Source organism: Mchenga conophoros, linkage group LG7 (assembly GCF_057382185.1).
Source record: "Mchenga conophoros isolate Kocher_MC1m ecotype Shallow Benthic linkage group LG7, M_conophoros_male_GT1.1, whole genome shotgun sequence".
Classification (NCBI taxonomy): domain Eukaryota; kingdom Metazoa; phylum Chordata; class Actinopteri; order Cichliformes; family Cichlidae; genus Mchenga; species Mchenga conophoros.
Window position 1 is genome coordinate 63801736 of NC_140532.1, and position 22612 is coordinate 63824347.

General features: G+C 40.5%; 2 protein-coding genes across 3 annotated transcripts; one reads left to right on the plus strand and one right to left on the minus strand.

The window, feature by feature from the left end:
- Nucleotides 1–180: 180 nt before the first annotated feature.
- On the minus strand, nt 181–976 carry LOC146571493 (parathyroid hormone-like). The gene is made up of 2 exons (XM_085281294.1): nt 894–976; nt 181–801 (listed from the first exon to the last, which is right to left on the minus strand). The coding sequence occupies exons 1-2, from the start codon at nt 974–976 to the stop codon at nt 543–545; spliced, it is 342 nt and encodes a 113-aa protein (XP_085137420.1). The 3' UTR covers nt 181–542.
- Nucleotides 977–10707: 9731 nt separating this feature from the next.
- On the plus strand, nt 10708–22341 carry LOC146571494 (uncharacterized). Of its 2 annotated transcripts, none has more exons than XM_085281295.1 (3): nt 10708–10755; nt 17304–18693; nt 21204–22341. In XM_085281295.1, exons 2-3 carry the CDS (start codon nt 17308–17310, stop codon nt 21336–21338), a joined length of 1521 nt encoding a protein of 506 aa, XP_085137421.1. In that variant the 5' UTR covers nt 10708–10755; nt 17304–17307; the 3' UTR covers nt 21339–22341. The 2 variants fall into 2 exon arrangements, with proteins under 2 accessions (XP_085137421.1, XP_085137422.1); XM_085281296.1 differs by lacking the exon at nt 10708–10755 and adding an exon at nt 10804–10988.
- The last annotated feature ends 271 nt before the right edge of the window (nt 22342–22612 follow it).

Genomic DNA, 22612 nt, shown 5'->3' on the forward strand with positions numbered 1-22612 from the left:
AACAATGACATGACATTTAAATATTTTATTCCGTTTATTCCACTTCATTAGTGTCATACTTCTTACTAAAGTCATTTAAACTATATTTTTTATATTTTTGAAGTGCATTGCAGCCTACTTATTTATTTTGGCTTTGCAGTCAAAAGTAAAGTAAACAGCGCGCAAACCTGCAATGCAATCATATAAATTAATTTATACATGTAAAAATATATGAAATTAAAAACACGACACATTTGGTCCAAAATTTTATCTCCTTCAAGATGTAGAAGTCGTTTTTATGAGTGGCCTACACACCACCTGTCATATAAAAGTGCACGCACAACAGGGAAGCTTTGCCTAATCCAAAAAAATTCATAAATATCAGTTTAATAAATAAAATCAGTCTAAATAAATAGAGTAAAAATGCACACTGACAGTAAAGGCAGGCTAACACTTATAAAAGAAACAAGAATCTACAAAGTAGCCTCAAGTTTTGCACCGTGAAGGTTCTGGAAATGTTGCTGCGGTCATATAATAATAACAATTTTAAAAAAAATCTAAACTCATTCTGACTTGAGGAGCTCGTCCAAAACGTTCAAAGCGTGCTGGATCTCATCAGAAGTCAGATCGCTCAGCTCGTCCAGCTCCTCCAGACGCAGCGGCCACCTTCTCCTCCTCCGGCTCGCCGTCTCCCGACTGCTGTTCCGGGCCCCTGCCGTGTGGATACCCCGGAGTCTCATCTGTAGCCACTCCCGGCGCTCCTGCACCTGCTTGTGCTCTCCGAGGTTGTGCATGAACTGGACCTCACTCACTGTCCTTTTACTGTGCACAGATATGTGATATAGCTAGGATCTAATAGTGATGAACTTGTTATGGTGAAAAAAAAATCATCTTAAATGGTCTGTGAGGATTACCTTAGTGGTCGTCCTTGACAGTGAACGGAGAAGTGTAAAAGGCAGAGTGAAATAAGTAGAATCTTATAGTCAGTTTTTCCCATTTTGATTACCTGTTAAAAACAAAAAATACAAAAAGAACAAAACTTCAATATTTTTTTTAAAACTGCCTGAAATGAAAAAAATATTTGACCTTTAGTCTTAAAAGTGTCAATTTATTTTTAAATTTAATCTACCTTGAAACCACTGCATCCTTTATCTCAACATATATTAATTTTATTAATGTATTAATGTATAAAAATGCTAATATATTACAATAAAGCTTACACAACTAATAACTTCAATTAGATTCAAGCCTTAGTGGGCCTCCGTTTTAGCCCAAGTATAGCCCAAGATGAACTTACCTGTGTTGTAAAGTGAGTCAGCCTGCTTTGGTGGTCCGCTCCTATCAGTTATGATTAGACCAGGACTCCCCAAGTTCCTTTTTATATCCTCGGGCTCCTGCCATTGATGAGCTGCCTTCATTATTGCTGTTGATGTCACACCTCTAGCTCGTGGAGGGGGCAGAAGAGGAATGACAACACCGCCTCTGAACTCCAGGCTTTCACTTTTGTCATACGAGAGCAAATAAATGCTTTTGACCCCAAATACCCACACACACTTATTTTACACACACAAACTTTTGTCAGAATGAATGCATTGTTGGTATATTGCAGATCCATTAACTACTTTTATGCACAGGGATTTTGCGCCTGGAGACATTTTATCTATGTGACTGTGACAGTGCAGTTTTTCTAACTGGCACAGAATCGTGTTATGAAGTTACTTATTGTAATAAGATGATGGTAGTGGGACTACACAGAGGGTCTTGTTTCAGGGTCCAAAACTACACATTCCCAAGCTTCAGTTCAAACTTCTCTCCACATTCTCAATTTAGCATGCTTCTCTTTTGTTTTTTCTTTATTTCTGTGAGCCATCCAGATCTATTAGTTCACATCTGAAGTGACCTTTTTTGTCTGACTCCCGTGCGCCTCACAACAATAGCAGCAACATTTGGATGGGTTTATGACCCTCATTGACTTATAGGGAGTCGCCCTGGTTACGCCGACTTCTTACCCAAGAATTAACATTATCTTAATGAGTTTGTCTCCCAAAAAAAGAGCTTTTGCACCAAGTTGACGTCAGAGGAAACATCCTGAATCAAAGAGTAAGCAGTAGTTCAGGAGGTGCATGGCTGGGTGATGCCACTGCCGTCACCGTCTTCACCATGACTGGCAAGCATACATGGAGAGTTACACATTTTTCTTTTTTATTAAGTTAAAAAACATTTAAATAGTGAGGATTTTTATTAAAAAAAGAAAACATCATTTTCATTTTCATACAGATTTCTTGGTGATCGCGTACAATAACACCATCAGTGAACCATAAACCTGCTGCTTTAAGTATCTAAGATCCTCTAAAAGATTTTCCCTTATTCAGCATTTTGATTATGTGTTACGGAGTGCTCTGTAACACCCTGTAGGTGATCAGTGTTAAGAACTGGTGACTGACCATTTATATACCATCCAAACCATAAAAATGTTGCATTACAGGAGAAAGGCAATAGTTCAGAAAATCTGTGTATTGATTTGCAGTGTCCTGTTCCCTCTAAGGGGACATGTGCATCTGAACCACGCCAGCAAAATGCCCCCCCCCCCGACCCTGAAAAGGATAAGCGGAAGCGAATGGATGGATGGATGGATGGATGGATATATTTTTTGAGTTGTCCTGTTAGTTTAAACCAAATAGCCCAGTTCCATTTATTGTTGCATTGTTTAATGATGTCTAAAAGTTGCATTACTTGCTGGATGCTTGTTGTTCCCTTTGTACTGTATGAAGACATTTAAAAAAAAATACTCTTATTACAATCAAAATGATCATTTCTCTCTTTGTAAAGCGTCAGACTCTGACTGGAACATGTAACTGTACTATGTATTTCCTTAACCTTATTTATTGCTTCTCTTGGCTCTCAGGCATACCTCCCATAAGCTTTGATAACAGTTTTGCAGCATTCAGAAGGTAAATGTTTTAAACTATATTAGACAAAAAGCAATATCGTTTTTTTTATCTTTACAAAATCTGAATAATCCTAATTCATCCCTTCCCTGTCTCACTCAGTGCAGCTCTGTCATTTAGACGTCTGGGTTAGTTTTCAGTCACAGGTGTCCCAAGGGTAATTGAGCCACGGGACCAAATAGCTTATACTTGAAAGAAGAAGTCTAGGCCTTATTACGGGCACATACGCTGCATATTAGGTAAGCACAAAGGTATGAGTTTTCTAAATGTGGAGGAGCCGGGGATGTCTATGTCATGACACGCTGTCGAATTACAGTAAAGTACTGGCAGCTAAATTTGCCAGCATTAAACTGATATTTCACACTACACCTACTGTAATCTGAGAGCTGTTCCTTACTGTAAATTAAACAAAAAACAACAAGTGTCTTATTGCAACGCTTCACAAAGTGCAGAAAAAATCATCTCTCGTGAAATGTGATCATCCCCGGTGGATATACTGACAATTGTTTGACCTCTTTTTGAACGAGTAAAAACGGGAATGACGGCATCACTAGTTATGCCAAGCAGCTCAAGCATTCATAACTAAAACGTGAGAGAAGAAGTAAATGTGTCTTATTTATAAATCCACACAGAGACAACAAAGCCAAATCATTGGTTTTAGATTTACCTGCAGAGCCTTTTGTGTTTAACCATCATGCAAAGCAAACATGTTAATTCATAAATATTGGCTTTACTCTGAAGTCTGCTGTTGAACCCGTTGATCCAACAAACAGGTCTCGTGTTCAGTGATTAAAGTTGTTTGCATACCAGCCCTGTAAGATTTATGGGGTCTTCTCAGACGGGCTGACCTCCACTCGCCTTGACACTACTACAGCGACCTCTGACCTTAGCTTAGGACCTTGTCATTCTTATTGCCTCATGCTCATTCAATGTGTAGAGACTTTCTTATGGCACGCAAAGCCAAAAAGACAAGGAAACTGACAGTGTTGTATTTTACCTTCTGCTTTTCTGTGTTTCTCCTGATATTCTCAAACTGGACAGGAGAAACTGTCTGAGACGGATGTATTCTTTTAATCCTTATTTCTGTCTCCAAGTAAGAAGATGGTTTATTTCTGAAAGACAAGGAAAAGACTTTCTCTCTGTATCACCAGAAGGGCAAGTGAGGCTATAAACAAAGAAGTGAACAGCATTAATGCTAAATAACATAAGCATTAAAACTAGGTAAAGGGGTGTAAATAAGGGGATTCCTATTTCAGTTGATGTTTTGGCTTTTAGAAGGTCCCAAGATGACGGCTGACATTGACAAACGACGGAGTGCAGGAGTGGCTCTTTCCAACTGAGACGTAGGGTGTGATTAAAGGCTGTGGATTGTCACACATGTGATTTAAATACTAAAATCTTGAGTTATGGATCATTTTGACCATTTGTGGAAAATGGAATACAGTGAAAACACAGCGTCTGACATTATCACCTCAGCAAACACCATCACCAGCTGGCTACTGTGTTTCCACAGCTCATCAGTCCAGTCAATTCATATCATCAGATGTTTTACACTGAAAACAGTTGCCATGGGCAGTTATTTAGAAGTCTATGAAGAAATGGTTTTCTTTCTCTGTAATCTCAGTAAACACTTTCCTGACTTCACATGGGTTACAATCATATTTCTGTCTACGGGGACGTAGGACAACCAACGTATTCCCCGTAGGAAGCTGTAAACACTTGTTTCAGATCATCAGTAAACTGAAGGGCAGCACCAAAGCCCAATAACAAGATTATTTCCAACTGTAAATCATGCAACATTAGAAGAGTGCAAGAATAAAAAATATGATGGGATTTGAGCAAAACTCATGAAACATGAAATGATGATATCTATAACAGTTTACTGTAATGTTGCACACATATATAAGGGCTTTTGCTGCAGATGAAAATAGTAACAAAAAGGTCAGATGTCCTGTGAGTAAGTCTGCTAGAAATATGCAGTTTAGTATAAAAGATTGTGACAGTTACAGGTTTTCACTAATGTAAGGCTTTCACAAAATACTGAGGATTGCATTAGTTAGGTGAAATGTTATCCCACACTGACTAATGTCTAATCTGAAGCTGAAACTGCTGTGCATCTGTGGGCCACTTTGCACCACCTCCACTTAAGCCGTCTGCTGCCACTGATGCCTGCTCTATTTGGGGCTGAGGGTCTTGCTGTTGCTCTTCTCACCTCCTCCTTTCCATGTATGCACACAGAATGGTGAGGAGGTGGGATTTATGATGTAGGGGTTACAAGCTGTTCATGCCTCTCACTTCTTCTCCCAGAGATGCACACTGCCACCTGAGGCGTGGTTTTACTACCACACTGCACTGTTACTACAGTCAGAATTCCCTACACGTAGCTGGACTGATTGCTTTGATAAGGCATTTTCACATTCCACCAATCTCTGCGATTTTGCCAGAGTACATCATTTAATGCTGAAAGAGAAAGTGTTTGTCTGACAATTTGAAGCAGTCTAACTGCTGAAAAGTAGGTTATTACGATTCATCAGATTCTGGCTTTCAGCTTCATACAGTTTTCTTTTAATAAATTCACTTTATTCTGCTGCACTCAGCTCTCTGATTGTGAAAACAGCCAAACTGATGGATAAAAAATATCTTGGGAAAGCTGTTACAAGCTAACACTCTTGCTAAGGAATCCTGAAACCAATTTTTAAAAGCTAAGTCAAGGCACCAGTTTTGAATGTTATCAATCCAACATGGACTGGGCGGTTAAGGCCAGCAGTGACTACCACACAATGTGAACCTGACATCTGTCGAAGGCTTTCAAACTAGAACAGGTAGCTATAAAACTGAATCAAACCAAAGTAAGGCTTTTAAAAATGCCAAAGTGTTGGTATCTGTCAGAAATCAGTTAAATTGATTTATGTGGATGCTCTGAGTAAATAAATTATATTGACTTTGGTGATGCCCTTATTGGTGCTGTAGTGATGCCAAGAAGTCAACACTTAGAGTACTGACTGGGATGAGAAGGCAGTTGTTTTATTTTATTATTAAACTATCTTTCTATCCCCTTCTCCCTGTCAGTGTGTGTATGGTGTTTGAGTGTGTGCAAGTTAACCACGCCTTGTGTTTCAGAGGCGGGTCCTCCTTTTTTCTCGCTCTTCAGCTCCCACACCTGGGATGACTCGGCTGCTCTCTACCTAAGGTGGAGGATTTGATTGTTGATTGTTGAATTGCAAACAGTTAGTGGAATTGTCTCTTATGAATTCTTACGTTTGTCTGATTTGGCGTTTGTTTTCCTGTTCCTTCCTGTACATGAAACCTATTTTATGAGTTCTGCATTGAGTCCAAATCGGACACGACAGGAAGACCTGTCTTTTAAGCTAGAACACTCTGGAATAATTCTTTGGTTACTTTAACACTCTAAAGCTTTTTTTCCCCCACTTTTCTTTGTTTTTGTGTCTTGTCATCCTTTTTTTTCAGTGTGTTCCGCACTTTGGTCTTCCTCTGTTGTTTTTAAATTTGCTTATGAATAAATTAACTTGACTAATGGCAAAAGAGCCCAAACTGACAGCAAAATATGTTACAAACATGAGTAGTAGTAAATCTGGCAAATATTTCATACACACTCAAACCACTGTGACGGTAGTTTGAATGTATATGAAAGACATAAAGTCCATCTATCTTCTTCTGCTTACCCACTTTAGGGTCGTAGAGGAACTGGAGCCTGTCCCAGCTGCTATAGAGTGAGAAGCGGGGCACACACACTGGGCAGGTCGGCAATCTGTTACAAGGCTAATGGAGAGCACCATTTATACTCACATTCACACCTATGGGCAATTTGAAATAGCCAGTTAACCTGACTCTAGTAGCTGCATGTAGGAGTCTGAGTACACAACAGTATACAGGGATATTACACAAAACTACAAATATCAATAAGGAAGGGGACAAGAAACATGTGAAAGTAATCAAGAGAACAGAGTAAATAGGAAGTAAATCCCATAATACACTATCAAGGCAAACAGGAAACAATCCAAAAGACATATTACTGAATACAAAGTCGAACAAAAGACCGAGACAAAGAGACTCTGGAGGGAGGACAAGGGAAAAAATACAGAAAGACGAGACAGTGAAGGGAAAACACAGGGACTGAATTCAAAGACAGCACCAGAACTGTAAACCATCTAAATCCGCATCCAAAAGTCTAAAAAACAAACAAACCTATAACTAGAGCTTAACTACAACAAGAATAAATGCTTAAAATTACTCAAATTATAATTGAATTAATTCAAAACCTCAACCTAACAATAATAAAAATCTTAAGGCTCTCAAAAAGCAGTGAAACCAAACACACTTAATAATCACCATGAGTGCCAAAGATAAAAAGTGAAAGTTTTTAAGTAGTCCATCGTGAGGTTTAAGGAAACAAGAAAAAAAATATGTCTGGCTTCAAAGTCAGATTTTCAGTCAGTTTGAAGGAATGAATGAATAATAATGAAGAAATATGTGATGTGTAAATGTGGATGTTGGAGACTTTTTTACAGGGAGTGCAGAATTAGTAGGCAAATGAGTATTTTGTCCACATCATCCTCTTCATGCATGTTGTCTTACTCCAAGCTGTATAGGCTCGAAAGCCTACTACCAATTAAGCATATTAGGTGATGTGCATCTCTGTAATGAGAAGGGGTGTGGTCTAATGACATCAACACCCTATATCAGGTGTGCATAATTATTAGGCAATGTCCTTTCCTTTGGCAAAATGGGTCGAAAGAAGGACTTGACAGGCTCAGAAAAGTCAAAAATAGTGAGATATCTTGCAGAGGGATGCAGCAGTCTCAAAATTGCAAAGCTTCTGAAGCGTGATCATCGAACAATCAAGCGTTTCATTCAAAATAGTCAACAGGGTCGCAAGAAGCGTGTGGAAAAACCAAGGCACAAAATAACTGCCCATGAACTGAGAAAAGTAAAGCGTGCAGCTGCCAACATGCCACTTGCCACCAGTTTGGCCATATTTCAGAGCTGCAACATCACTGGAGTGCCCAAAAGCACAAGGTGTGCAATACTCAGAGACATGGCCAAGGTAAGAAAGGCTGAAAGACGACCACCACTGAACAAGACACACAAGCTGAAACGTCAAGACTGGGCCAAGAAATATCTCAAGACTGGTTTTTCTAAGGTTTTATGGACTGATGAAATGAGAGTGAGTCTTGATGGGCCAGATGGATGGGCCCGTGGCTGGATTGGTAAAGGGCAGAGAGCTCCAGTCCGACTCAGACGCCAGCAAGGTGGAGGTGGAGTACTGGTTTGGGCTGGTATCATCAAAGATGAGCTTGTGGGGCCTTTTTGGGTTGAGGATGGAGTCAAGCTCAACTCCCAGTCCTACTGCCAGTTTCTGGAAGACACCTTCTTCAAGCAGTGGTACAGGAAGAAGTCTGCATCCTTCAAGAAAAACATGATTTCCATGCAGGACAATGCTCCATCACACGCGTCCAAGTACTCCACAGCGTGGCTGGCAAGAAAGGGTATAAAAGAAGAAAAACTAATGACATGGCCACCTTGTTCACCTGATCTGAACCCCATTGAGAACCTGTGGTCCATCATCAAATGTGAGATTTACAAGGAGGGAAAACAGTACACCTCTCTGAACAGTGTCTGGGAGGCTGTGGTTGCTGCTGCACGCAATGTTGATGGTGAACAGATCAAAACACTGACAGAATCCATGGATGGCAGGCTTTTGAGTGTCCTTGCAAAGAAAGGTGGCTATATTGGTCGCTGATTTGTTTTTGTTTTGTTTTTGAATGTCAGAAATGTATATTTGTGAATGTGGAGATGTTATATTGGTTTCACTGGTAAAAATAAATAATTGAAATGGGTATATATTTGTTTTTTGTTAAGTTGCCTAATAATTATGCACAGTAATAGTCACCTGCACACACAGATATCCCCCTAAAATAGCTAAAACTAAAAACAAACTAAAAACTACTTCCAAAAACATTCAGCTTTGATATTAATGAGTTTTTTGGGTTCATTGAGAACATGGTTGTTGTTCAATAATAAAATTATTCCTCAAAAATACAACTTGCCTAATAATTCTGCACTCCCTGTATATAAGGACTGTGTAGCATGGCATTAAATATAGACCTCACACCTAAAAGCTTCTTTCAGGACACAGAGACACACACAGTAATGCTGTGAACTGTCATCTGGAGTGCAACAGTGGTAGATTGGGAGGGAAGCAATTTAAGACCAAAACACCTGAAGGGAAATATACCTCCACACACACACACGTAGACACACACATACTCGCACATACACACATACCCCTTCTCTCTGAGCTTCGATGCCTAGCTCCATGTGGTTGGCATGGAAACAGAAAAACTCCCCCCAGATGAAAATGAGATGCCCCCAATACGATTCACGTGGGAGCACAATGGGAACATTAAGATGAGGAATTATAGGAATAACATCCAACATGCTAATGCCTTTGATAGGTCTTCATTGTCAGTCTTCACATGAGGAGATTTAAATCAGTCCACATGTTAGACCCCACCAAAAAACAATGATTATTCCACATGTGTCAGAGCTTATTGTTGCTGTTTTAGTATCTAAATTCTTTTGTAAACCCACAACAGAGTGAAAAGAGTAGAAATCTCACCCTGAGGCAAAGTATCGTCTGAGTCATACGTGTTAATCACCCCCATCAGCCCCCACAGACTGCGGTCATTTAGAGCTGCAGGGCAGCAAAAGTCTTACTCATAGCATCCTTCAAACTCCCAGGCAGACCAAAAATAGCTGACAATTTTGGGAGTCTGCATGGCAACACAAAACATACTTCTGGTATATGTGCAAAGTTCCCAGGGAAAGGGTTTTATACATATATATACATATATATATATATATATATATATATATATATATATATATATACATCTCTCTCTCCCTTCTCTCCCTACACACACACACACACACACACACACACACACACACACACACACATATATATATATTCCTGAAGACTATTGAAAGAAATTACAGGAGCGCTTTGCTAAGACAGTTCAAGCTGTGTTGTTTGGCGGCTCAAGACTTCTGCACTGTATATTGCTATGTTGAGCCCCAAATCTGCCCATAAGTTATAATAGAATCACAGTACAGTAATTTCTTTAGAAAAAGCAATGGTAGAGGGAGATTTATATATTATATATCTAAATATATAATTATAGATATATTTAGTCATTTTCTCACCAAGTTTTCACGCTTTTTTTCTCCAAAATTTGCCACTTTAATGTGAAAAAACGTTATTTTTTCATGGATTTTTATACCCACCAACGCCATGCCCCTTAATTTTTTTTAATACGTTGTTATGAGTACATGTCTTAAACTGTAGTTTAAAATACTATTGGTAAAAGTATTTGGTCTACCACTAGGTGACAGTGTTTCACTAGGTGAAAGTGTTAGTGTGCTTGCCCTTAGTGGGAAACAAGAAAATTGCTTACTTGTTGGGTCCTTCTGTGGAGTTTGTATTGTTCTCTCACAGTCCAGAAACATGTTCATAAAGTCTGATGGAAATAAATCAGCCAGTATGAGTCTAGACACCTCTCTGTCTTTCTTTGTGATGGACTGGTAACCTGTGACAGCAGGGAAATGTAAACTATTTACAAGCGATAAAAAACAAAACCCCATTTTATACACTTAGCTTTTCTAATGCATTATGTCTAAATATTTTAATACGCGTTCCACTAACTCTCAAGAGTCGGGATTTAACAGAAGTCCGTGAACGCCGCATGAACTCTCGGCGGTCCCTTTGAAGTGCAGTTTGTGGCTGGAGCTGAAGCTGCCCTCGGAGGTAACAATTAGCTTATGTTAAAAAAAAAAGGTTTCTGTATAATGATATTATAATTTTCAGGCTCTAAACAGGTAATAGCGCCCTCCGGAATAGTTGACCTACGAAATTGACTTTTAAAACCTCAACTTTCAGTCTATTCTTCTGATAATTCGCCACGGGTTTTTTCCCCTTCTTAACCTGGGATAGGCTAAAGCTCCCACCCCCACCCGCCGCCACCTTGAACTGGAAAAAAAGTGAGTGAACATCCATTACCCTGTAATATAGTCATTTTAACTCGTGTTGCTAATCCCCAGATTCAGTTACACTGATCGCTACAATGTTACACACTCCACTTGTACTTAGAATCTTCAAATAAAAGTAAAGATAGCATAACCTTGCTTGGTCCTACAACCATTAAACAGTTTAGTTTGAAACGTCAGTAGTAACCAGTTATATAGGAGCTTACTGATTTAGGCACCATAATTTATAATAAGGTACAGAAAGGGGAAGAAACGTGTGGAGAAGCACACGAAATACTTCCATTCAGTAGGTTTCAGTCGCTGATTCGTATCATTCCCCTCACCTTTTAGGATGGAGTGAAGTGTTAAAGGCAGGCTAGAGGATGTGAGTAAAGTTGCCCCCCCTTTCTTCAAATCCAACAAAAGTGGTATCAAACGTTTGTGCTACGTTTGTGCTGGTTTGTGCTGCAAAAATTTTCTTTTGTGCTGCTATCATTTTAAAGATATTAATAAAAATTTCTAGAGGTCATCAGAGGTCAACCAGCCCCCCCACGTTAATTAACCTCCTATGAGCCGAACTCTTCCACGGCATTCATTTTTAATTTCTCTTTGATATTTGGGCATATTGGGGCCCGATGAATGTAAAAACAAAGAATTACCAGATTTTATTTTTTTTAACTTATTTTTATTTTTAAGAAAAATAAGAGCCACATATGAGGATATTCGTTTAAAATTTTGATAGAACTGTAGCAGTATAATGTCCTCGTAGGTGGATATCAGGCCCTTCTAGAGCAAGATTGAGTATTTTGGTCTAAATAACCGAAAATGTGATGTCCACATATGTGGACGCCAGGTCCTAGGAGGTTAAATCAAACAAAATGGGTGTCAATCAACTGTGCTACGTTTGTGCTGCTAAAATTGTTGTTTGTGCTGCTTCTGTTTTAAAGATATTAATGAAAATGTAAAGGTCAAAGGGTCAACCAGCCCCCCACCACCACATTACCCAAATCAAACAAAATTTATGTCAAACGTTTGTGCTATGTTTGTGCTGGTTTGTGCTGCAAACATTTTTATTTGTGCTGCTATCATTTTAAAAATATTAATAAAATAACGTCTTGATGTGTGCTTAATCATCCAGGTAAGTAAATCCCAAAAGGTTGATACTGTTCATCTGGACATTTTCAGTTGGAGAAACGTCACTCATCCAAGTGACTTCTTCAGTCTCAGCTGACTGCAGGTTTTCCCAACCTTATAAACACATGTGAGTGAAGTTGGCCCCCCTACCTTCTTCAAATCGAACAAAATGGATGTCAAACATTTGTCCTGCAAATTATTTTTTTTGTTCTGGTTATGTTTCCCTAATTTTATAAACAGTACATGTACAGTGAGAGAGAGATGTTACATCTGTCTTCACTTGCATCCCAGTCACGGAAGCGTTGTAGGTAGTTCATAAGAGATTACAGGATCACCCCAACCTCAGCAACAGGACCACTCTCAGCACTGATCAGTTGTGTTTGCTTTTGGAACTGTCTTAATTCCACCTATTAGGCAGAAACCTAGGTGTGTCATGGGTTCCCCCAGGCCCCTGGTCAAAGTCACCAAACCAGTTCATAAGCAGGTACAGGTGTGGCCAGAAGGGTCCTCAGAGGCACTGCAAGACTGCTTTTCCACCACAGGCTGCCACACATGACAACACCACAGACTTTCAGGAATATACAGAAACTGTCATTGCTTACATCCCAAAATGCATCGATGATGTCACAGAGATCCCTTGCCAAAATCAATACACGCAAAGCTCCAGGTCCTGATAACATCCTTGGACGAGCACTGATGGACTATGCTGTGGAACTCCCAAATGTCTTCACAGACATCTTTAACACATCACTAGGGTCAGGCCGTCGTTCCCACATGCCTCAAAGCCTCCACCATCATTACTGTACCCAAGAAGTCATCTACCTCCTGCTTTAAGGACTACTGTCCTGTCAAACTCACCTCCATCATTATAGAATAGAATAGAATAGAATAGAAAACTTTATTTGTCAATTTCTTCAAATGTACTTGCCATACAAAGGAATTAAAATTACGTTTCACACTGTCCCATGCGTAGACATTGACAACAATAAAGTGCAGATGCACAACAAAAAACAGCCCTAACAATAAGGTAATATTAAATAGGTAACAGGATAGACAAAAAAATAAATAAAAGTGTTCCAACAGTGTTCCCTGGAAAATAGTATACTAGTCTACTTGAGGTAGTCCCAGGTTGTGGTTGGTAGGGGTATTTTGTTTTAATGCAGCATAAGACTATAGCAGCAGTAATAGTAATATAATAATACAAATGGTGCTAAAAGAAATACTAAAAATATATAGCAGCAGGTGTGTGCAATTGCAATGCAGAGGTAGTTGTTTCCAGTCAGGAATGTTTTCCAGTTCTTAGTTCAGAGAGTGTTTCCTTGTTGGAGAGTGTGCGTGGATGGGGGTGGGTGGGAGGGGTAGAGTCCAGTCTGTCTTCCTATACTTCTGCCAATCTGGTGATTCTGCTGGCTGGGAGCCAGGAGGGAAGAGAGTTCAGCAGTCTCACAGCCTGGTGGATGAAGCTGTTGGTGAGCCTAGTAGTGCGGGAGCGGAGACTTCTGTATCTCTTTCCAGAGGGCAGGAGGCTGAACAGACAGTGCGCGGGGTGGGTTGCATCGTTGACAATTGTGATGGCTTTGCGGGCGAGGCGAGTGGTGTAAATGTTTTGCAGGGAGGGAAGTGGTACACCAACTATCCTCTCAGCTGTTCTCACAATGCGTTGTAGAGCTTTCCTGTTATAGTCAGTGCAGCTACCGCCCCACACAGTGATGCAGCTGGAGAGGATACTTTCAATAGTTCCTCTGTAGAATGTGGTCAGGATGGGTGGTGGAGCACTTGCCCGCTTGAGTTTGCGCAGGAAGTAGAGGCGCTGTTGTGCTTTCTTGGCCAGTGATGCTGTGTTAGTGGTCCAGGAGAGGTCCTCACTGATGTGGACCCCCAGGAACTTGGTGCTGCTCACCCTAACCCTTATTAAGTGCTTTGAACGGTTAGTCATGCATCAAATCAAATTATCGCTTTCGCCCAACCTGGATCCATTTGAGTTCGCATACCGAACTCAGCAACTCATTCACAAACTGGATCTGCTGGGGATCAGCACCTTGCTGTATAACGGGCTGCTAGATTTCTTGACAGGAAGACAGCAGACAGTATGGGTCGACAGCAACACCTGCAGCCCAAGAACACTGAATACGGGGGCTCCCCAAGGATGTGTGTTGAGCCCCCTTCTCTTCATTCTGCTGACCCACAACGAGATCTACTACAGGGGTGAAGTTAACCATCTTGCAGAGTGGTACAGCAACAAAAACCTGTCCCTGAATGTGGAGAAGACCAACAGCGACTCTACTTCCTCTGCAAACTGAGAAGCACAAGAGATTCAACCCCCATTATGAGCACCTTCTACAGAGGCACAGTTAAGAGTATCCTCACCAGCTGCATCACTGTGTGGTATGACTCCTGCATTGGGTTCTGCAGGAAAAAATGACAACGGGTAGTGAGAGCAGCCGAGAGCATTGTGGGGACCTCTCTTGCCTCCCTCCCCATCTACTGCACCTGCCTCATCTGGAAGGTTCTCCTGCAGTCAGCTGAGACTGAAGAAGTCACTTGGATGAGTGATGAAATGTTTCTCCCACTGAAAATGTCCAGATGAACAGTATCAACCCTTTGGGATTTACTTACCTGGATGATTAGGCACGCATCAAGACGTTATTTTATTAAGATTTTTAAAATAATAGCAGCACACACGAAAATTTTTGAAGCACAAACCAGCACAAACGTTTGACATGAATTTTGTTTGATTTGGGTATTGTGGGGGGGCTGGTTGACCTTTTGACCTTTACATTTTCATTAATATCTTTAAAACAGAAGCAGCACAAACAACAATTTTAGCAGCACAAACCAGCACAAACGTAGCACAGTTGATTGACACCCATTTTGTTTGATTTAATTCATGTGGGGGGGCTGGTTGACCTCTGATGACCTCTAGAAATTTTTATTAATATCTTTAAAATGATAGCAGCACAAAAGAAAATTTTTGCAGCACAAATTAGCACAAACGTTTGATACCACTTTTGTTGGATTTGAAGAAGGTGGGGGGGGGGGGGGGGGGGGGCAACTTCACTCACATAGAGGCAGAGGTGGCAAAAGTATACACATTATGTACTTAAATAAAAGCGCTGAAAAAGGTACAGATTCAAATTCTTTTCTCAAGTAAAAGTGAAAAAGTACAGGTTCTGAAATGTACTCAAAGTAAGAAAGAGATAAGATAAGATAAGACTTTATTGATCCCACAACGGGGAAATTTTTGCGTCACCTCAGCTCAGGTACAGACATCAGAAGGAAATACAAAAATACAAATAAGTACAATCAATGAAAAAAAGTAAGATAATACACTATATACAATGGTAGCATACACAGTATGTGATTATGGATATGGTTGGAAATATGGAAGACATAAACTATATAGCTTGGCATAACTATTGTACCACTACTATTCCTATGTATAGACATGTACACACACACATGTACACACTAAATATACATATGCATACATATACATACATATATACCTGCACATGTCCGTACACATGGAAGGTCCATTATGCATGAAGTGGTGACCGTGGATGTTCAGTGTCCAGTGACTTATGACATCGTGATTGAGGAGTTATAGAGTCTAACTGCTGTTGGGATGAATGATCTGCGAAAGCGCTCCTTCCTGCAGCGAGGGTGTTTCAGTCTCTGACTAAAGGAGCTGCTCAGCCCACTCACATACTCATGCAGTGGGTGATGTGGGTTGTTCATGATGGATGTCAGCTTTACTAACATCCTCCTCTCGCCAACCACCTCCACAGACTCCAGGGGACATCCCAGCACGGAGCTAGACCTCCGCACCAGTTTGTCAATCCTGCTCCTGTCCCTGTCCGTGCAGCCACTCCCCCAGCAGGCCACTGCATAGAAAAGGGCAGATGCTACCACAGTGTCATAGAATGTCCTTAACAGAGTCCTGCAGACTCCGAAGGACCTCAGTCTCCTCAGCAGGTGGAGTCGACTCTGGCCCTTCTTATACAGGATGTCTGTATTTGTAGTCCAGTCCAGTTTATTGTTGAGGTGAACACCCAGGTACTTATAAGAGTCCACTATCTCAATGTCTTTCCCTTGGATGTTCACCGGTGTTGTAAAAGTAAAAGAAAAACTTCATTTCAGTCTAAATTTTTAATCTCATAAATGTCTTCTGCTTGAGTCACTAGTAGAACATGAGATGGTGGCCACACATCATTGCTTCTTATCCCTTCTGAGATATGTTTTAGTTTAGTTTAGTTTAGTTTTTTATGTGTTTTTATCACTGCTGGCACAATGAGACTGCGCCTGCAGCCATTCACGTTGCACAAGTAGTCCCGCTCCTCCCTGATACCACATCCACGCATGTTGTTGCAAGAAGGTTTGCTGTGTCTCCCACTACAATCTCAAGAGATAGCAGGAGAAGTGATGTTACGTGAGAGGAGCTGGTCAGGGCTATAAAATTACATCAAACTAGCAGCAGGACCAGTATCTGCCCAAGGAGCACTGCTGGAGGCCTAGAAAAGGACCTCCAGCAGGACCAAAACAGGACAATTCCCAGCCTCATGTGGCGAAAGGGTAAAGGCAGTTCTTGTATAATGAAGGTATTCATTTCACTGATGGCCCTCATGTTCCCCAGATTTGAATCAAATTGAGAATCTGGGATGTTACGAGCATCCAAAGCTGCCAAAAAGCACCACAGAGTTCCAGGAGCCCATCAGTGACCTGATTTAGCTCTGAGAGGAGCCTGATCTTTCGACAGTGTCCCGGAGGGTCTTATGGACATGGGGTCCATAAACATGACTCATCCACATTATGGCACAAGTTTGATCAGCCTCGGATTTCAATTTTTAATGTTGTTGGTATGATTTTGAAAACAGTCCTCAAAGCATTGCTGATTTTGGTTTCCAATGACTGTTGTTACCTATTAATCTTCTCATCAAATTATGTAATGCAAAGTATTCAGGATTCTTTGAGTGTCGTGTCTCTTTCTGATATAATGTAAAGTGTGGGAGAGTTTGTGTAATGCTTTAGGCTCTTGGTAAGGCTCTAAACAAAAACATAGCACACTTAGTGATATGACATCAATATTATTGAATGGTATGTTTGTCTTTGCTGTAATAAAATTAATTCGTTATACAAAAAAGAACCATAAACTTGGTGTATTTGAGAATAATCTACTTTCCTTTTCCTGTTAAACAGAATCATGATTGACTTTGAGGAGACAGACTTCATTTTGGAAAATCAGAAAAGAAAAAGAAAAAAAGATCTCAAAAAAGACAAAAAACACAAAACCAACATGACTGTGAAACCACAAGAGAGCATCCAGAAGAAAAAGAAAAACTCCCAGCTCAAAGAAGAAAAGAAGGAAAGGAAACAAAAGAAAAAGGAAAAGAAGAAAGAAAGGCAAAGAAGGAGACTGGCCTTAGAGCTAGGCAGCAGTGTTGTATTTAAACAGTGCGGTAGTGCCCAGGAAAAACCTTTTGAGAAGCCTGAAGCATCAAAGCCGCAACAAAATGAAAAGCTGAAGCCTGATCGTCTGACTCAAGACTCCAAAAAGAAATGCAAAAGAAAAAAAAAAGTGGTGTTTGAAGTGTCACCCTGTTACATCCGTGTCAAACGGCCTAAACTTGCGTCATCCTCCACCAAAGAGGAGGCGGCTGTGAAAGGCGCTGAGAGCTGTTCACAGGACGCAGTGACGGGGAACAGCCGCGATCAGGACTCTCAGGGCACCAGTGATGACATCAACAGCCAGGACTTGTTTATTACCCAGAAGACTTTCAGAACATCGCTCTCCGAACCCTCCAGCGGGGAAGTCAATGACGGAGCCCTTATGCTATCTCCTCAGGTGCGAACACAGCAAGGCGAGTGCCAACAGCTTAAACAATTTCATGAAGAATCAGAAAAATGGCCACATGACTCACAGCCTCATCAGCTCTTTGTGCAGCCAAACCCAGAAGAACCTGAAGAAGGTAAAGGACATCATAAGATACATAAGCAGAGAAAAAAGTCCCTTCTGAAACAAGAAAACACAAACTTATCTGGAGAGCAAAGAGTCTCACCTTCAGTGCATTTAAAGCTCAGTGAGGGGCATCCTTTCCTGGAGGAGCCAATCATTATCGACTCCTCCCTGGATCTTGGAGAGTGCAACAACTACCCTCCAAATAAGCGTTCCTCTTCATGCCTGCCACATATTAATAAGTCATTACTTCCAACCAGGTCCACAGTGAGCTCTTCCACACAGACAGAAAACTTCTTCACCACTGAGCTCTCCTCCTACCTCAGCTTCTGCCAGAAAAGTAGACCAGCTGTTTGTTTCGATGACGTGAAACCTTTAGACCTGAGCCTTCCACACAGGGTGAGAAAAGACCACAGGAGCTGTTTGTCAGTAATGGAGGTCAACCGTGAAGGAGAAGGAGGCATGGGTCCATCTGGGTCTTCACTTGTGAAAGAAAATCAGGTGCTTTTGGGTCGAGGAGAAACAACTCCCAGTCCGCAGTTGTCAGAATCTGATCAAAAGTCTGCTGATACAACGACATCCAGCGAGGACAGCGAGCAGCCGTGCCGCGCTGGCAAGCTGGACCTGATTCAGGTGATACCACATGATCCTATTTGTGTAGTTACAGAGCAACAGATGATAAATTAATTCATCTTACATATTGAACTTTATATTACAAACTTCAGAGCTAACACCAGATATCTTTTTATGTGTTTTTCAGCTTCAAGCCTCTTGAAATCGCAGTTCTCTCTTTTTTTTCACAAAAATACTGAAAATACTGGCGTAAGATGTCCCACTGATGGGAATTCTGCTGTTTTATCCTGTTTGTGGAAAAAAAATGTAATGTACAGCTCTTTTAGGAGATTACTGGGAGATTTAAAAAAAATAAAAGTATGACTGTAAAGATTAGTTTGTGGAAGATTTAGGTGTAAGAACCATGATAAAATATGAAAAACAGATTTAACAGTTACAAATTATTGATATTTATTTTCCCATTCTTTGCCACTCAAAGCCTATCCTGTATCCTATTTTTTACTAAAAGTATTCAATATAAACACACACTCACCAGCAGGGTCAGTTAACCAGCTCTAAGGACACTCTCACGCTAGTAGCGACTACAGGTGGATTTTGATTATCGATTTATCGATTAAAATCGATTCTAGCTTGGATAACGTGATATCGATTTATTAAAATGCTGAATCGATTTTTGAATATAAATTTATTTTGCCCGAAATGCAAGAATCTCGGGTTAAACCTCACAAAATTTCAGCAACCACCAAACAGCTAAAGCAGTAAATAAGAGCAGGTACACGGATTCTGCACAAAGACGTAAACACAAAGCGCGGAGATGTGGCTTTCTCACCCGACGGCACGGACACGGTCGGGGCTGGAAGCCGACAGCTCGCTGATTCTGATGTTTCGGCGAGTCCGCGCTTTGTGTTTACGCCCTTTTTGCGCTAGATTCAGAAGCTGTAGGTTTTTATCTCTCTCCAAACAATATTGACTGAACCAGCAGCAAAAGAAGATCCAAACTACACTTCACACTAAACATCGTCATGAATTCCCTCCCAGTTTTGCTGTTTTGCTTCCACCACAATAAAATCACACTTCATGCAGAGCTCGCTCGCTCTCTCTCTCTCTCTCTCTCTCTCTCGCTTGCTTATTACACACAAGTCTGCCGTTGTTTACAGCGCTGTCGGCCGCTGTTTTTTCCCCCCTTTTACTCGCTTCTGAAAAGAAAGCCTAATTTCTGCTGTTCAATTATGAACAAATTTAAACTTTTTAAAATTATGCAAAATTGCAAAACACTTAGCTGTGTTGCAATTCTGTAACTTTGCTCTGCTTCACTTCAGCAGCATCAGGTAATGTTCATGTGTTGATTAATGGTTCTCTTTCGTTTTGATCTACTGCAGAATATTTTTAAGGTCATCTGCTATAAAATCCCAGGCCAGGAAAATCTCCTTCATGTTTTTCTGTGTTACTTTGACACAAAGGCATCTGCTGTGATGCTTACACCTTTGATAAAGTCTCGCAAGTGTCAGCTTTCTTTTTATAGATATAAAAATATGGAAATGTACTGATGCGTGATCAGAATTATAGTATTTCTGACTGAGGCAAAATTTCCCCGATTAAAATCGAATCGAATCGGATTGAATCGAATCGTGGATCGAATCGATTCGGGACCTTGTGGATCAGAATCGAATCTATTCTAGAAATCAGTGACGATACCCAGCCCTAGTAGCGACCATTGTGTTGTTCAAAGTTTTAGGAGCAGGGGTTGCTCAGTAGGTAGCGTGGTGGCCCCATGATTGGAAGGTACCTGAGCAAGGTACCGTCCCTACGCTGCTCCCCAGGCGCCCAATGGCTGAGTGAATTGGTTAAATGCAGAGAGGAATTTCCCCACAGGGATCAATAATGTATATATTATTATTATTATTATCTTTCAATCAGTGACAGACGTTCTTTGACTAGTTCCAATAACCAAGACTAGAAAACCATTGTTGATATCGTATGTCCAGAGCACTAATAAGGATTACGTGCATGTACGCTGACTTCAATATTTGAGCCCATGTTGATTATGAGTAACACCTTGTAAAAGTACATATATAACACAAAATAAGGATAAAGATAATATGGTCACCTTTAATGCTTTTGTTTAGGACTCTTTTGACAAGTTGCAAAAATTAGTGTCACGTAGATGTCCGAGTTGTTGGCAGGGCCGATAAAAAGTATTAATTCAGTAAGGACTAGATGTTACAATGCATGAAGATTCATTCACTTTTTTAAACATCTCTCAATCTGTCAGATTTCTCTTATCACCCTTAAAAATACTGGTGACCAGCAGTGCTACCCCTCAGCCTCCTAGTAGACACACTACTAGGAGGCTGAGAGTATCAAATTTAGGCATCTTATTGGGGGCAACTCATGTTCAAGAAAGAAAATTATCCAGGGCTGTCCATTTCAGTTGGTTCGTGTATTTTGACATTATAAACACTTAAGAATTTCTGTTTTTGCTGAGCAGTAAGAAATGTTTCTCAGGAGAAATGGAGTAACTGAAGTTTCTTCCACTGTTCAGTAACACTGTGACTTTTTTTGGTCCTCAGGTCAGAGCGGTCCAGATGAAACTCAACGAATCCTTCTTTTTCAAACCCAAAGGAGAGGGACGGTCACCCAGGCCTGAGTCACCGCTGATGAAACTCTCTCAGGGCAGAGACACTAAAAGGAGGAAGAGTCGCTGAGGTCACAAGGTTTTAATATAGGCTGCTATTAGCCCTGTTGGCTGACGTCAACAAATAAGATGTGACGTTTGTGTTGACGTTAGTGGCCAATAGTTATCTGTTCAGTCATATCAATTTCGTGCTGACTAAATGTTCAGAATTTCATCTGAAAGCCTTTAAAAACTTTTATATAAGATTTTTTTGCTTCCCTGGAACAATTAAATGAAATCGTTACTGCCACACGAACAAACAAAGAAGACTTTAAAAACAATTATTTAACACATTAATATGGACCTAGAACTTCACAATTGGAGCACGCTTAAACTTTCCTAGCAGACACCATCTAACGTCTGGAAAACTGTTCAATTTTATGAGCTTCAGCTGAGAAGCAGCGTGTGTCAAGTGTCGAGCATTCCTGCTGAAACTCAGCCTGTGCCTGAGGGTCTTTAAGTAGAAGGACAGCTACATTAACACTATCAGTGAGCTCAGGTCTTTTATTATATATGCTGTAAAGTTCTGATCTACATTATATGGACAACAGTATTGGGCCACACGCCTCAGTTCAGGTGTTTTCGGTCCCATTATCATAAGGTTAAAACATCATACACCCAGATGTGCAGTCTGCCTTTACAAGTATGAACATGGTCCTGCAACATCAGCACAAACACTGTGTGCTGGGAGCTTCATGGCTGAGCAGCTCCTGTACGTGTAACGTGTAGCTGTACGTTTATCCAAATACTATATGTTAGGAACATGAACAGAAGAAACATGCTTCCATTAAAAGAAAAATAAACTTCTGGGATAGAAATTACTGATTACTGTCTTTTGACCTGTTGTTCTAAAGTTTTTAGTATTCTGTCATGTTTTTTTAAATTGCTCTGTAAGTTTGTCCGGCAGTGGCAGTTTTTTGATGCCATGTCGCTATGACAGCATGTCGTAGTTCATAACATCATAACAAATAATCTGTTGTTAAAGTTTATTTATTGTGACGTAGTAGAAGTTCACTTTCTGTTGAGTGTTGATGCAGTATTTACCAAGTTCTTAAACGATGCTAAATAAAGATCTTTATTATTTAAGTCTGTCTGCCAGCAGAGTTTGTGTGTTCTGCTATGAAACATGGAGAATATGTGAAGATGAATTAAGACCTTATATTCAACCAAGTGCTACAAAAGGCAAGCTACATGAGCAACAGATGTTTTAAAATGATCTCAGTGTTTTCAGATGGATTAGTGAGAGTACAGATCCAGAGGTGGGCCAGACCCACCATCACAGACAAGGAGAACATGCTTGCAGAT